The sequence below is a fragment of the Melozone crissalis genome, unplaced genomic scaffold (assembly GCF_028551555.1).
Source record: "Melozone crissalis strain CALT ecotype California unplaced genomic scaffold, PUWL_Pcris_2 ptg000045l_1, whole genome shotgun sequence".
NCBI classification, from domain to species: Eukaryota; Metazoa; Chordata; class Aves; order Passeriformes; family Passerellidae; genus Melozone; species Melozone crissalis.
The window spans coordinates 22,785,853-22,803,570 of record NW_026535823.1 but is presented as its reverse complement, the minus strand read 5'-3'; the positions used below and the strand labels follow the sequence as shown (position 1 = coordinate 22,803,570).

Below are 17,718 nucleotides of genomic sequence, written 5' to 3'. Positions count from 1 at the left end.
TAGGAAGGTCCTTCCAGAGCTGTGATTACAGCAGTTACTGGGACTCCAAATGTAACTGTGAGCTCTGAAACCATCTCTGTCACCATCACACACTATTCCTAAATGAATGTACAGGCACAGAACAAGAGGTTGAAAGAAAGGACAGGGATTAGAGTACTCCCCATTCCCAGAGCAGCATCAATCCTGTTTTGAAGGAAAGCAGAAAACTCTCACAGCAGTGTCTGACACAGGGATCCTGACTTCAGTGGAAGTCTTGAGATGTGTGTACTCTTCGTTGAACATGAGCTGCTTTCACAGCTCACATTAACAAAATGAACCAGCTCAGTGTATTTCAAAATGAGATGCACATTATATTTAAACTTAGAAGTAAAAAAACCCCTACTATCAATAACTACAATTACTAATTCAGCATATATATATATATATATATATATATATATATATATATATGTATATATATACATACACACACACACAATTTTATATATTGTAAAATATTAAGAGATACTGTCCACTGCACCTGAGAAGACCCCAAGCTATGCAGCAGATGCCCCACACTACAGTCAGGCAACAGTTTTGAATCTCTGTAGCAATCCTCAGTGGCACATTAATTATCCAGCCTATTTCTTCAGGAGCTCTCAGGAGCCACATGAAGCTGCCATCCTTCGCCTTCCTCTGCTCTCCTTAAATAGTTAATCACAGAGGAAGCAGCCATCACCTGTACTGACAGCCCCTAAGCACTGAGCTGGTGTCCTGTCACTTCAGTACAAGCCCATGCTGGGTATGGCAGTAATTCATGAGGCATGGAGACAGTCAGACATGCAGAAAGTCAATTCCAAGCAGAGGGTTAAAAAATTCTCTTTCTGAAATATTTTTTTCTGAATATCTAAACAACAAAGCAGAAACGTGTGGGATGGACAGATGCTATTGTGTGCCTGTTATAAGAAGCACAGCTTCCTGAAAGGAGATATGGAAATGAATGTGGAAATACTTAGGATCAGGGGACCACATTTTTAAATTATCCTGACTCCTACTAAAGCCCTTGCTGAAGCTCCATTTCCACCCAAAGTCCCTATCCCCCATTTGCATATAAAAATGGAGGTTTTTTCCTTAAAGCATAAAAACTGCAAAACCATATCTGTAAGAAAGAAACGGCAAAGAAATTTTACCAAGCTCTGATGTGAAGGAGACAGGAGGCTACACTCTAAAGAATGGACTTCTGGTGCTCCCCTATCTATACTCCCCCAGCCTGTGGAAGTGGAGAAAGGCACATGAGTCTGTGACCTACAAAATCAAGGGGGAACTAAACATCAGAAAAAAAACCCACAGAAGAATGACTTCAGAGAAAGCCACTGAAATTTCTGTGGCTGGCATAAATCCGTGTCATGCACTCTCTGCTGATATGAAAGCTTTAAAATTTTTGAACTTTATGTACAAAGAAGCAATTCAGCATGAAAATATAAACCCAGAAGACTTTACAGGAGAGCTGTTTATTGTCTGAGTGATGAGCAGGCTACAGTATTGAAAAATAAGAGGGGGAAAAATATAACTGTAAAGAAAATACCAATTGCTAATCAATAGAAGTTCAAACCAGAATAATCAAACAAATCAGACTGATTTTATATCTGAAGTGACTTTAAAAGGTTTGTGATTCATATAAGGCTATTTCTTAGCACCAGTTGACTAGAAAATGCTTACAATCTTATCCTTGGTGCAAAAACAGTCTTATGTATCTGAATCACAAATCATAAATTCACTATTTTGGTCACAACACCAACAGATTTGTTGTGTATTGAACCTCTCCTTTCTCCCTTACTCTGAAATACTTTCAGATACTCTTTAAATAATTCTTTGCCATGTTCCCCTACCACACACAGATACACAAGTCTGCAGGCTGCAGACATTCCCTCTCTATTTACCGCCTCCTCTAATTTTTAGTATTAGCTGCCAAATTACAAGAGCTTGTGGTTGGAAAATTGCAGCTGAGTATTGAGTAGCTGAACTGTCCCAGGCTGGCATGTCAGCCACAAACTGTGGGCAGAGATCTCTTTTCTCATTTGATAAAGAATAGGGCATAGAAAGAGCTGTACACAGGCAGCATCGTTTCCACAGCAAGGCCAGACACGCAGGAGACTGCAGTGTTACCACTGCAAATACAAGTTAGTGCCTTCTACAAAAAGGTCAAAGCATTAACTCCAGACTCGTAGGTGACCTCAGACCAACTAAAATAGTGTAATTCACTGAACACAGTAGTCTAATTCACCGACCTACTGATGCCATTCTACCAAACACACTTGCCATTTCCTTTGTATCATTCTGAAACCAGTAACTTCACTTCAGGCACTTTGAGTCATTATCTGCTGTTGAGAGATTTGCAAGAGGCAGAATCTCATTGTCCTGGAAAGTGAGAAACTAGACAGCTCCTTCATTTACAGTGAGCAGGAGCCCAGCTGGCCTGACCTTACACTGAGATGCAGTTCTGGGATCATGCACCCACTTCTCTTGGTGTGGAGCCACTGTCGTGACTCAGATTACAGCATGTTTTTCTGAAGCTAAGTCACTCTGCTATCATTAAAAAACCCAGAAAATAAAGGCATGGGCACAAGGGATTAGAACAGCCATCCGTTTTGTCCAACACCTGATGTCTGAGTCCATGGGACAACACTTCAGTAAAAAGCCTAAGAAAAAGGGACTACACCAAGCCACATGCTGCCCTCAACATCCATTTAGGATGTAACTTAGAGAGTTATGTACTTTAAGTACATAAAATATACTTTAAAAAATCTTTTGCCCACTATGGAGCCATTTGCAGAAAAATGTAATCGGAAATAACATGAAATAGCACTTACCTTTATTTATTTTAAACCCAGAGCACAATATTTGCATTTAATATCTCCAAATCTTGTCAAACCACATCACTCACTACATTATACAGGCTTGTGAACACCCTCTGCTTGCTCTGCTTCACAGAGTAAAACTAAGGCACAACTAAGTCCACCACACACCTCAAACTATCAGATCAGTCTTCTCCACAAACACCATTTTATCTCTATCAGAACTGAATTTGGGCTGCCATTTTCTTGCCCCACCACTTACCACTGTGAGATCCCTTTGACATTGCTCACAGTCAGCTTTTGGTCTTACCACCTGGAAAAATGTGTTAGTGCTTCATTATTCATCCTCCATTCCAGGTAGTTCATGAGCACTTAGAACACCAGAGATCCCAGCACACTTTCTTCCATAAGACGCCAGGAGTAACATCCCTGTACTGTCCAATCTTCTTATCTTTTCCATACAGTTTTCACTATTTGCCTAGTCACTATCTAATCAGCACAGCATTACACCAGTTTAACTTGCCAAAAAATCTTTCAAACAGCAACTATTTGGTTAGTTTTGGTTTTTTGGGCATGGGTTTGTTTGCTTGGGGTTTTTTTTATGCATGTATTATGGGTTTTTTAAAGAAATCCAGATGTATTGTATTAGTTAAATCACCTTTATCAAATGCTGATCCAGTCATTGAAACACAAGCAGATTTACAGGGTAGAAGCTCCTGCTGCAGAAGCCAACTTGTCTCCTCTCTATCTGTGAACAAACACTAATGCTATTCTTTAATTTTAGGTTCTAAGAGGAGCCTGATACAGAAACCAGGCTTGCTCTTAGCTTCCACTTGCCCAAAGAACCCCCCAGACCCTTCTTGAAAAGCCCAGCACGTTTACTGCTTTTCATTCCTCCATTCTAAGGCCAATTTAAGCAATGATTACACACAACCGTATGTAACTCGGCAACATCAACACCGAGCTCCTCACAAAGTGAGAACTTTTCCTAGCAATTCTTTGTGTTGGAATTCACTCCAAAACGTCAAGCTTCTGTCACATTCCCCCAGCCTGTCCCCTGGAAATGAAGGGTCCACATGGGAACTGTTCTGCAGTGAATAGCAATGCAAATAACTTCTCTGCACCAGCTTTACTTTCCCTCAGCTCACATGTAATATTAGGAACCTCTATCAGCTCATCGGGATCTCTGACAGGCTCTCTGCCTTTGACAGCTAGACAAAAAGCTTTATTATTTTTTTAAAGTCTCTACAAAGTTGTTCCTCAACATTTTTTTTGCTCTACCTCATTATGGTTTATATTTAACTTGCCAAAGTTAATGCTCTTTCCTATTCTCCTCATTTGGATGCAACTTCTGCTTCAGAAAGATGACTTATTTCTAGGAGTCTTGTTTATTTTACTGTTTAAGCAAGTCGTTGTTCATTTTTGTGGCTTTTCTTCCATCTCTTATTTCCTCTCCCTTCTCACACTTTACCATTGAAACTGGACACAGTAGTCTAGAAATCTTGGACTGTGAGGTTCTGTATTTTAATTTTAAGTCAGTGTTTCACACAAAATTCTCAACTTTTTTTGTGCACATATGAAATAGCACTTAAGAAATGGTATTTTGTTAAGATGACATGAAGATTTCTCTGCCTGTTTCCAAGATAGAGGATTTTTTTTCTATCTTGAAGGTAAAATCTGTATTTGGTCCTCCCAGATGTTTTATTTCATGGAGGATATATTAACATATATTTTGTTGGACTGTGGCCATTTAAATCAGGCAATCCAGATTGTTCTTTAGAAATAACTGACCCTTTATTTAGTACTCACAACCTAGGATTTTTTCCAGATAGGATTATTGATGAAGGGATAAAGCATTGCTAGAATGAGAACTGATCAACTGAGGACCTCATTAAAGCAAACAAGCAAACAAACAAATGCTTAGTCTTTCTTTACCATCAACCACATTTTGGTATTTCTCAGGCCATTGCTCTTTAATCCATCCAGCACTTGCTTATGCTTGCTAAAGTCTGAATTCTCATTTTTACCAGTAAAAAAGCATCAAGAACAGCTACATCCTCTGAGAAACATTTATTCTATTTCAACTATTTCCACCATATTGTGCCTATTCACATTTAAAATTGCACTTAAAATCAGGAACCTTAAAATGGGAAAACATTTATTCATTTCATTCATGCTTGAAAACAGCCAAACCAACTTTATCCAAATATTAAAAACACCCAACAAAAACACACATTTTACCACAAAGACCGCGCCTAAAAAACGTCAGTTGGAGAGATGATGGTTTCCTAATGACACAATCAACTGAAAACAGAAGCTAGAATAAAACAAATCATGCAGCTCCAATCTTTAAATGAACAGGCATGATAATTTGGCTTTAAGAGTACTAAATATATTGAATACCTGGCTTGGTAATATTAACTTTCATAGTTCTCTGAGTACAAGGAAAGTTGCAGAGGAGAAGGAATTTTAAGTGCAGCTTGATTTTTCTTTCAGAACTACTGGTCAGTCATCCTTACAGCAGAACTGGGCAAAATAATTAAATGTCCAACACTGAATTCAATTTGTAAAGAAATCAAAGACATCACAGGAAAAAAAGGCAACATTAGTCAAGTTTTAAGGTCCATGCTGTCTTTAAAATTGTCAATACAATTTTTCAATGTATGAACATTTCCTTCGACTAGAGACATGTTTGTACCTCTTTGCAAGGAATTAGTTCAATGCAGTCATCTACTGGGAGGTGACTGAACAGAGATCTGCTAGCAGCTGCTGAGGGAGAGAATAAATATCACTTCAGCTTCTAGGAGGCTAAAAAGCTCCTTCTCAAAGCCAAAGTATTTTAAAAATTAAAATAAGATTAATAGTTTTGTAATAATGAGTTCATTCTACTCTCTACTATTTACATTTAGCATGTACACAAACACAGATTTAAAAGCACTCACTTTCAGTTCTAGTATTTATACTCTACCCAGAGTTCCAAAATTCTCACAGAAGATAATACTGATAATTGTTTGGTTTACACTGGTGATGGAGAACTTCAGTGTTTTGTTTTGTTTTTAAGGCATGTCTCTAGTATCTACTGGTTACAAGGCAACGTCAGATGTATTTTTTTATTTTAAAAAAGCTTCCAGTCACCATGCTTGTCAACAAAAACAAAGACAGAAGACACCACCAGTTCCAGGATTGGCTTGAAGGCCATGATCACTCAACCTAACATTTAAATGCACAGGTCATAGAAATTCCCTCCTCAAAAGAAATTAAATATCTCTTTTGGAAAACTGCCAGTTATGTTAAGAAGTCCACAATCTCTTTTGCCAAAGAGATCACTGCACTAAAGCATCTCTTCCACGTGAACAAGAAGCTTGTACAATGGTCAAACTGCTTGGTCAAATTTTCCATTCAATGCACCAAACTGAAATGCTTGAACCTCAACAGATTAATGTTTCTGCCAATCTATCTTCTGAACTGTCTCCCAGCAATTCTATAAACTCCAGGCACCTGAGGGATGCTTCACCCTGTTCTCCCAGGAACAAAAAACACAAAATCAACCACAACAAAACATCACACTTTGCTATCTACTCCAGATAACTTAATCATGACCAAAGCTCCCCAAGCATTGCATCACCTGGCACTAGCAGTGAGCCTGACCACACATTTGTATCATGCACTGAAAACATAATTTGTTCCATCACTCAGCACCCAGGAGTCTCTACTCTTTGAGCAAAGCCCTCGTCAGACTGAAGTCAACTAAGCCATTGCCACTGACCACTCAAACTCTCAAGAATTTCAGCACTGGTCTGTCCATGAACTAATCAAGAGACAGAGCAATGACACTTTTCAAGACAAGCTCTGCCTATCACCCACCTTGAAGAATGAGAAGTCATCGGGGGAAGTGGGGAAAAACTCCCACAGTGATTACTTACTTTGGGAAGATGACAGTCATGAGCGCTGATGCATAGCCTGGCTTGCACATTCCCTCAGAGAAATTGGCATACTTTGATGCTAGTTCTGGAGGCCTGTGAAAAAACAGGTACAGAATCAGGACTCTCCTGGCTATGAACTAGTTTTTGCAATCATCCAAGTAATTTTTCTCCTCACAGCTTTGCAGAAAAGAGCCACAGGGAGTAATTGCAAACACAAACCATTATTTATTTGTTGCACTATGGCATCACAGAAGAACAACAAAAAAAGCAGAGAGGTAGAGATATCTGAAATACCACTAAACCACTAGTTTTGCTGAAAGATTTTCATAGCTAGCAAGGTAAAGTTTATGGAAGAAAAATATCAATAATCATTTTAGACTTACACCTTTCAAAAGGAAAAAAGACATAAACAGCACCTTGCTTTGGCTATTTTTCTAAGTTATGATCGAAGTTAAAATTATAGAAAAGTATTATTTAGAAGATTACTTGAAGATAGTTTCAGGAATTTGAAACAAAGCTTCAAGCAGTATTGGCAGGGTATCATTAAGGGATGAGTGATTTCAGGATTTGGAACAGATGACATTGCTGCTGCTTTGTTGAAGTGTCTTAATTCAGCTTGGCTAGTGACTCTTTGGCCAAATTTAGAATATATGGATGTTTCTTCATTCAGTTTCTGTACAGAAACAAGAGTAGCAACTCAAAGATATTTCAGTCCAGCACATGCATTTACCATAGGTCTACTAAGTTACGTGAAAAAAACCTTTAATTTTGTGTCCCCTATTCATCACCTGCAAAATTTTTACGTTCATCCATTTCATTAAAGCATTACAAGGGTCATTAATTCACTTGCGCTTTCAAAGTAACATTAGATATCTTAGTGTCAGTCACAATATGAGGATTGTTAATATTCCTTCAAAGAACAACCAAAAAAGCATTTACAGTTCCACGCTCAACATTCAGTGGAAGCTGCAAAGACTCATCAATAACACTGTTCTTGCTGCATCATTATCAGCAACAGGCAAGTAATGAAAGGTTTCTTCCTCCAGTTCAACAGTAACACTCAAATGAAGATGACAATGCAGCCCCACAGAGTAGAACCACAAAATCAGTTCTGAAGAGTCTGTTATTATCCCAATCATTGTTCTTTCCCAGGCATCATCATTATCACTTAACCAGCAAACTACTACTATCTGCAATGAATGTGAATTCAGAGTTTCAAAATTACATATAGGAAGGACAATAACTCCATGCTGAACTGATAGTAACTATTTTTCTTATATTGGTCTTGCATTACCTCTCAAGAGGCCAGTAGCCCCTTCCAAATGGATGGACAATAGATGGACAATTAATTTTACAATTAGCTGCATAGAGTACAAAACCTTATATAGCTCCTAAACCGTAGGGGAATGGTCTCTCTGTATACAGAACCCCTGCAATTCTGCATATATACATACATACAGAACCTCTGTGGCTCTTAAAGAATAAAATCTATTTCTGCTGAATAAAAATCTAAACCTTCAGCAGCTGGAAGGGAAAAGAACCAAGAGAAGATCAATAGTCATTGTAAGTATTTAATTTTGTAAGATCTTTTAAGCTAAAAAGCACCATAAAAAGCTTAAGAACACAGATCCTATTGAATTCTGCCACAGATATCCTGCATGGTTGTGGTCCAAATATGCCGTATTTTACCACCAAAATCCTCATCTGTAGGATGGAAGAACAATACATTTAGCCATTTACACTGCCAATTATTTACAATAAAGTATAGATATCTCTAAATATATGATATAGACATGGAGAGAAAGAGAGGTGTAACATCATCTAGCACAACCCAAATCGGTGAGTTTGGTTTCCATAGGTGAGGATGGGATATCATAATACATTTCTTTAAATGAGAGAGATGAGAAAACATCTGAGAAATGAGTATCCAAAATTATTTGCATTCTTATGCCAGTCAGGATCTCTTTATAAATAGGTACATGAAGGACTGACAAAACAAAAGGTATATTGTATCCCCTTCTGACACAGACAAAAGGCACAGCAGGATGTATTGAACACAGCTTGTTGAAGCATTTCAGATATGAAGAAATGGGGGAAATTTTAACTTTTTTCAACTGAATCTAAGCTTGCTAGAATTTTCATCTTTAGGCAAAGTACAGAAACCCCTAATACCAAAATCTCCAAAAACAAGTAGAAAGTAACTGGAATTTATCTGTAGCCACCACAGTAGTGAGTCATTGCTGGCAAACTTGTATAACTATTTCAACAGCAGGCCTGTCTCAAATGATCTCAGTGGTCACACAAAATATCTTGAGCCACAAACACAGGCATTTTTCTCTTTTCTGATTTAATGGTGCTTTCATTATCAAATTAAAACGTCACTCAGATGCCCATCATGGTGTTTCTGCACAAGAATAGCAGGCTGGGACCCTCCTGCATGTGAGCCCCCCGCATGCCAATCGCTGCATACTGATGGAGGGGAGCTGTCAGTACAAACCCACAAAGACTCCCAGAGCTGCTAAAGCCCCCAGGCCGAGCTGTTAACATTTCTTGGATGTGATGAAGTTCATGATCCAAAGTGCCAGAGGCAGAACAGTTCTCTAAGCCAACCATAGCTGCCATCTCATATCATTCAACATTTGCTCATCTCCTTTCTCGGTGCCGCATTTTGAGTCACCAAGCTACAGAAAACTAGAAAGGGGCACTCTACATTTTAAATCCATCTAGGGACATGTTTTATTTGTTCAATCTCTTTGAAATAGGCACTGCATACTGTCAGTGCCAACATGCTCGTAATGATAAGCTCCTAGTAGGTGTAACCCAGAGCAAAGTTAGAGTAGGGCTGGGTGCAGCCTTGCTGTTTACCATTCTGCTACCAGATGAAGCTATCCAATTTGACTTCATTTTAGATACACACATTTGCTTTGCTGGTATTTTTCCCTGTGAGATCCACAAATCTTGCAGAGAGCAGTGTTCCACAAATCAGGGTGTAAAACATCCTGCATGAAGCATCCCATAGAGTACTACACATCTTTCAAACAAATTCAACTTTGAAAAATCACACTGTGTTTGTAGCTATGTGGTTCTGTAATAAAAGGACTGCACAGAACTCAAGTCTACAAATGAACATCTCCTCTGTATTTGATGACAATGTATCTACTACACTGCTGCATATATTGGTGCCTCTTTGACAATGCTTTTATTTCCAAACGGGAAAACCAAACACTTTTACTTTCTTAGTGCTTTAGAAGCTAGTAATAGCTTCATCTCACTAGCCCCATTACTGAGCCTGGACTCCAAGGCCATCCTGATAAGTCAGCCAGCCAGAAGCATAGTGACACTTATGACAGAAGAGTGCAAATCTCCCCTACATCTTCCAGGTCCAGATACATTATTCCAGCTCTCAATGCTCATGCTCATACTGGGCTGAGGTAGCTAAAGAGCTAGTGGAGACAGCAGAAATAATGTAATTAGATGACACTGTGGACCCTTTAAATTTTGCTCAGATTTTGTGCAGGAAAAACCCAGTAAAGTAAAAACTTTCTCCAGAATACATGAGAAAAACAAGTCACAGTCAGTAACTGTAAACATCTGCTGTTTTTAAACAAGTGCCTGCATGAGGGTGAAGTTGAAGGGAAGTAATTGGCTTATTCCACTGAAGAGAAAATGCACTCTTGCTTTTTTTTCTGACTTTTCTCTTATGAGACCAGCACACATCCTGAATTCTTATGATATTCTGTGCTTCTCTACACTGTTATGTGGACATCAATCTCAACAAAATTTCACAATTTGGATAAGTTAAAAATCCAGCTGCTTTCAGAGGATTTAGAAAAAGTAACAAGATTTTTCCTTCTGCTTGCATTTGGCAGATGTGTGTCTCCTTTTAATCTCAAATATGAAAACGTCACCATGGTTAATTCCTTCATCGTGTCCTGATCAGGGACAGCATGTCATCCTCATAGACTGGAATCTAAATCCTTTTAAAAAAAGAAATTAGTAATACAACTCAGTGTTTAGATTACTAAAAAAATGGCCACAACTAAGCTCATGTAATTGAATATTACAAAATCTACTTGAAGAGACAGATTTTGTTACTTTGCCTTTCACATGGAATTTAAACTGCAGCTTGTAAAAATCAAAAAACTTTATCTACTTGAGATCATCTTATTTGAGGACTGATGTCCCTTCCTGTTACTCTTGCACACAAAATATATAAACTGACACATTTCTCAAACAAGGAAAAGGAGTCCTTGGCAATGTGCTCTCTAGGCTGATCCTTCTCCTTGGGGTTTCTTTCTCTTTGGTTCAAAATAACCTGGGTCTTATGCCTACACAGCAACTCTACAAAGCTTTTGTCATGATACATGAAGAATGAATAGGAGATGGAATGAGAATATGAAATGAAGGCATATAAAACATAGCGAGGTATTATGGAACAATAATGAAATAATAGTATATAATTTGGCACATCACTAAATCAAAGTAGTTAATGACACTGAGACCCCATAGCTATACCCTGTAAGATTCAGAGCATTTTAATTTAGGTAGGACTCCCTGGTTCAGACATATCCACCATATTCAGTCATGGCACAGTGTTGGCCAAAGGACAAGTTTGTACACTCCTGGAACAAAAACTTTCAGTTCAGTTTCCCTCAGTTACTGCCACTCAGCCTGAGGAAGAGAAGTCATTTACATTCACCTCCAGGGTAGTCAATCCCATACACCAGGGCACTGAAAATTGCATCTCCACCTCTGCCTTCATAAGTAGAGTTGTGAGCATCATGTCACTCTGTGGAATCTCTTTGAGTGAAGACACCACCACAAAACCCTCCCCTGGGTACATGGCTGGAGATCCACATTCACCTGTATGGCTTGGGAAACACTGAACCAGAATTTTAAGAAGCTCCAATTACAGTTCTTACAAGTTTGCAAACTTGGGTTCAAAGCATTACACAGCCTGATCATTTGATATTTGCTATTTTCCAGCTGAGGAAAAAGTAAACAAATTAAAGGAATGAGTAGATAGAAGAGGAAAATCAAAATGCTTACATTGAAAGAGATGGGAACTGCATCTACTGCCCTATAGCCAGCAAAATAAATGTAAATATTTTAAATGTTACTCCAGTATGTAAGCAAATTCCTCAGGGAGGTTGTATGGCCAAATACAAGGAAAGATGATCCAAATCCCTGTCTCTAAAATGACACGATGAATGGCTAATTCTGCTTCTCTATCAAGAGCTGTGGCTTCCCACAAAATTAATTTACAAGGATAATCAACACATAGTTCTATTTATTTATTTGGACTACTCAAGAACAGCAGCTGAAGAAGATTAGGTTACATTAAACTGGCCCAGGAAAACAAAGTTTTGAAGACATTTCACCAAAACCCACGACCTACCTTCACATCCCTGAAGGAAGAGGTGACATGAAGGCAATTCTGCCCTTGGGAAGTGCAGGGCAGGCAGAGGGGCAGGGACAGCTCAGAGCAGTGACACTGAAATGCCATTCACCCTCTGAAATGCCATCTTTGCACCAACACACTGAAAGGGCTTCCACCCACAAAAAAAGTCATGAGGATCCTACTTCCTTACTAAATTCCATTCCTGGTCTTTGCAATAGTAGAAATTAGACCACTAGGCAGAAGAAATAATTTCAGATTAGTCTCAGCCATGCTAAATACATAAACATCTTAAGAAATACAGCTGTAAGTGATTTTTCTATCAGAAAGGAATATCTCATTGTACCATCCCTTATAGTTCCAAGGACTAAGAACCCTGCCTGGAGCTTCTCAAGTAACAACCTTTTACCAATACCTAAAAAAGTGTTGGGATTCTTGTGGAAAAAAGAATTAAAAGCTTTCAAGGTAGAGAGTTTTTATTTGTTTAAGTAAGTAAATAAAGAAACAAAATCCTGACGTTAACAAAAAACAGATTTAAAGGATGAAGATAAGAAATGCAACCAAACTCCATGGCACATTTTGTATGTGACCTCATGCTGCATACTCCTTCAAGATTGAGTAATATCCCTGATCTCCCAATCTCCTTTGGTTTCTGTAAACTTTCCCTTAAAAAAAAAAAATCTGTTTTGGTTACATCTTACCTTCAAGACTAGTAGCCCAGAGAAAAAGCAGAATTGTGTTCAAATAGACACAGATGAGGACCAAAGAAAACAGTCCATTTCCAGGTTTGTTTGTGTTTTTAAAGAAACATGGAAAGGAAAAAACAGCTGGCTAGAATACCAATTATTAGACTAAACAAAAAGCATGAACTCCAGAAATTTTAATTTCTCAGAAGGCAGCTGTTTACCAAAGAAAGACAAAGAAATGAAGATGACTGCTCCCTGAGTTTTTGATTACTTACTAATCTTTGGGCAAAAAACATATAACTTAATAATAAAGCAACTTGCTGACAATCAACACAATTTCCCAATGTATATTACTAGACTTTTATCTATTCTAGTTCCCATAAGTCAAAAATTACTGGGTTTCCATCCTCAGTGATAATTATCAGCATTCTGGTTTTACAGATAGGAGACAAGGATAACCTAATGGAGGATAACCACACTGTTTGGAGATGGGATGTGTTAGGACTCAGCAGCCAATAAAAACTCTCTCAGCTGTCAGTTGGGATTCCTAGCTCAACTCCTTCTTCAAGAACCTTCTAAAGAATGTCTCTGTTTCTCCAAAGCCAGGAACTAGACTGCACCCTGATATATATTAAGCTATGTATTCTCAAAGCCTGTAGAAACTAAATGCTGCGATTAGATTTAGTTTAGATAGATTAGATTTAGTTTAGTTTAGATTAGCTATTTAAATGCCTCTTAAAAACCACTGTTAGTGCAATGGCCATAAAAAATGAAGCAACTACAAGCCCAATAGGAAATAAAATGCTCACCTATCACATCAATTTTTGCCAAACAAAGGAATGAAGGAAGATAAATTGCAGTGTCATAATTTTGTTGCTGTAACCCATAAATCTTCCTCACCAACACTCATCTGTTACATCTACAAATAGGCAATGCTTTCTTTGGATAGGGAACAGGGTTTTTCTACTTGTAGTGTAATGAACTCAGCAGTGTAGGTCCAGAAGAGACAAACAAATGCTAAAGCGATTAGAATAAATAATTCAATCCAATTAGAATCCAGGAATCCTCTGCTCAAACTAACAGGAATCAGTGCATCTGAAAACAAAGATACTTCCCCAAAGCCTATAGCTATGGGGAGAAAAAAGGTCACCTAAGAATTCCTGGAGCAGCACAGCCAAAATTACAGTTGTATGTCTGTGGATAATAGACTTTAGTAGATTTGAGTGTCAAAATCCAGTGCTTAGCAGTTCTAAATGCCAGATGAGAACATCAGTCACACTAAGGTTTTAATCACCAAATCTTCCTTCAGAAAAATGTAGTTCATTTCATTGTAGAATGAACCAGGCTATGGACTCAGCATTTTGCTAGGTGTAGGGCACAGCAGAACAATATGGAATATGTCCACCTTGATTTATTATCCACTATTTCCTGTATCATTGAAACATCAAGCATAATTACCCTGAAGATTGTAAAACAGACAAAAGGAAGCACTTGTATAACACACAGTTAATAAGCAGATTTCTCCACATCAGTATGTTACCAGACACCAGATATATAAACGGGATCAAAAGCTATTAAGAGGTTTAACAACATCCCTAACTTGGGAATTCTAAAGCTTCCTCCCCTCTGAAGCTGGAGAGCAGACCCTGGAGCAAGGACAGCATCACAATTGTGTATTTTTCTCCTTCTCTAAACTAGGGGTGCATTTTGAGACAAGATATTGGAGCAGGTGAGTCTTTCGTCAGGCCATTTTTATTTTCCAAAGAAGTTCAACCCTTTCTGTTGCAGCAGCAGATCTATTGCACAGACAGCTGGAAGACACCAAACCTTAGGGGAATGAACTCCACTTGGAAAGATCTCTCTCAGCAACTGACAGAGATGGAAATCTAACACGAACACTTTACAACATCCTCCCTTTTCAGTTTCTTCAGTAACTTTCCAGGGCCAAGGGTGATAAAAGCTGCCCTTTAAACTCTTCTTTGGAAGGTCTGGACAGCCTGGGAAAAAATAACAACTGAACTCCTCTAAACAAAAGAAAAAGCCAACTTGATATGGCAAGGGTGCTTTCCCCCCTCTCCAGACTGGGCTGAAATTCAGAGAAATTCACTGGTCAGTGAATAAAGTGCTCTAGATGGTATGCAGAGGTGACCTCACAATTGGGGAATGTGGTTTAACAGTAGTTTTACAAAATGCTGTATATAGTCACGAGGTTTTGAATATTCCTCACCCCTCTTTCTGAAACAGTAGTCCAAAAAAGGCTGTCTCCACTGACCTATATTAGAGACAGATGTCATGAATTCAAGCAGACATCAATTAATATAGTAAGTACCACACTGAAACCTTAAGAAGAAGAATGCTACAGGAGGAAAAATGTTTCCTCCAGAAACTTTGCTGTAAATACAGAGCACAACCCTGTCCTGGAAGAACCTTTGCAATTACTGTGACTAAAAGTGCCCCCACAAAACTAAACAAAATCCAAATTGCTTTAGGGAAAATAGAGAATAGCTGCAACCTTTAACAGTAAGAACAGCTGCAGAATCACTCAGATCAAAAAAGCCTTGCTGTTTACTCCATACATTGTTCTAGTGAATGTTCTTCTGCTAAGATAAATGTCTTTTTTTTCCTTCCTTGGCTTCAAAGAGCAGCTGTTTGTCTGAAAAGGCTGCCTAACCAACTGCCCAAACTGCCATAGGTAAGCACCATGAGTCAGAGAACTCAATAAAGTTTGTCTCAAAGAACTGTGAATAGTCCAATTAATCAGACTGTCCTTCATCTTGTATCATCATAACTCCACTGAACACCAGCCCTAGATCAGGTGGTTATTCGTGGCTCTGAGACAGAGAGAGAGAAATGTTTTTTCCAAATTGTTTGGAGAACAGGCTAAAGGAGAGCTCCAAGGCTGAGCCATAGGTTTCCCTTGCTAGCAGGACAAATCCTATCCTCTCCTTTTTAATCCACCAAAATAGTAACACTTGACAAAATCATCTGAGCCAAGTTCCAAGATGTTAAAATACAGCTTTGACTCCTGTACTGATCAAGGGTCTCTGACTCAAACAGTCCAGTGACACAACCACCTTTGGGAATTTCTGCCTTCAATGATATAAAAAGGGTCACTAACTGAACATTAAAGGGGACAGGAGGAAGGCACCTGACATTTTGCAGCTGTACAGGACACCACTCACAGTTTTGAGGTCTTCAAGATTAACTCTTTTAAGGAGCCAGGGAGAAGATATTTCTAAATAGGAATTTAGAAGTCTGAAATCAACCAGAATTATTCAAACACATTCAATATGGAAATTTAAAACACTGTTTGTTGGCTTTTCAGTTTATTCTTTGATGAGTTGGAACAGATTGCACGGCAGACAAGGCAGGAACAGTACATACATGTTCTCAGTTTTCTGTCCCTCCCTTTTAAGTCCTGATTCTGATTTCTTAGAGCAGGAGTGGGACTGCAAGCTAGTGTTAGCAGTAGCATTTCTGCCTGTTTACATTTCTGCTGTGAACTGAGAAAGAATCACATGAGCTTCTCTGTAATGTTAGAGTAAAAAGTATTTAATTAAAATTAATTCAGTTGCCTGGTTTTCTCAAAAGCAAGCAGAGAAAACCTCACCTCAGCCTCATAATTTATTTAAACACCCATAACCTCAAAAACATCTTACAGCAACAACTGCTATATGACTCCTTCTCCAAACATGTCACATCAGACACAGCTGCCATTAACCTTCCTGCTGCAAAGTAGCCTTCATCATGTTTTGTTTATTGCAATGGGCATCACACCCCATAATCTCTTCCACCAGTCCTAGTCAGGTCTGGGGTCCTTTGGAGTACTTCTCCAATGCAAATTTCTCAAGGATGCCAGCAGCAACATCATGCTTTCTGAAGGAAAAAGCACATCCTAAATTTATCAATCTAATAAGAACTTACCTTGTCCTTCAGTCCTTGAACAATCAAATAAAGAGGTCTTTACTCATCACTACTTACTACCAGGTTTCCAGTCTTAAGACTGAGAACAGAACAAGTAAAGTAAAATATCTCTTGGATTACATTTAACAGGGTTCCTTCATTCCTCTCTTCTGCTAGACAGTTCTCAAGCACAACAATTAAGACTTCTTCCATTCTCACAGCATAATAAGATATTGTTTTCTTACCTAACAGATGCTAATCACAACTGTTAAAAGTAGGTCTTGGTTTTACTGGCCTTCCTCAGCACACAAGAAGTCTGTATGTGTTTGTTCCACTAAATTCTTTGCTGCCCTGATGATCTACCACATACTCCAAAATTTATGTGTGGCAATCTTCGCAGAATGAGGCAGACAGCAAAGCTTCGATCTCTCTGGTGACATGATAGCAATGCAGAAGACAAAATTAGAGGCAGGCTGAGTATACTATATATGTTTCTTCCCATACACTCCATTTACAAAACCTCCTCAGAGCCAGCTTATAAATTAAGGGCTGCCAACTGAGCTGTGTCTGGATACCATAGCAAGTGTGCTCTTCAGAGTAAGTGACAAGGTTCAGAGGAAGGCTTGATAAAATAGATAATATTCACCTGTTGGAATACACTTGATTCCCACTCAATCATCTGATGAGGGTTCCCTACAACATTTCCAAGAGAACACAAAAGGGAAACAGGTTTCCCTCTGGAGGTGGAACATCATTGACCTTGCAGGCAGGCACAGAAGGGTTGATGCTTGGTGATCACACACACCTTCAGGATTTTCAAGAGAGTAAGCTCTTGCATCAGTTTGAGGATAAGTTCATAACTGCTTTAATTCAATACAGGCAGCAACACATCACCTGTTTCCACAATGTGTGCTGGTGCTTTGCTCTCTATGACCAAGATCAAGAACAAAATTATGAAAGCCAGCGTTTTAGCA

At 38.6% G+C, this 17,718-nt stretch overlaps 1 protein-coding gene across 5 annotated transcripts in view; it reads right to left on the bottom strand.

Annotated features, from left to right (window-relative positions):
• The window catches only part of ST3GAL3 (ST3 beta-galactoside alpha-2,3-sialyltransferase 3), a 173,430-nt gene that overhangs the window by 99,643 nt on the left and 56,069 nt on the right, over positions 1-17,718 (bottom strand). For all 5 annotated transcript variants that reach the window (XM_054286318.1, XM_054286317.1, XM_054286320.1 and 2 more), the window contains one exon: positions 6,758-6,850. In XM_054286318.1, the coding sequence (XP_054142293.1) occupies positions 6,758-6,850 (93 nt within the window). The remainder of the gene's footprint in view (positions 1-6,757; positions 6,851-17,718) is intronic.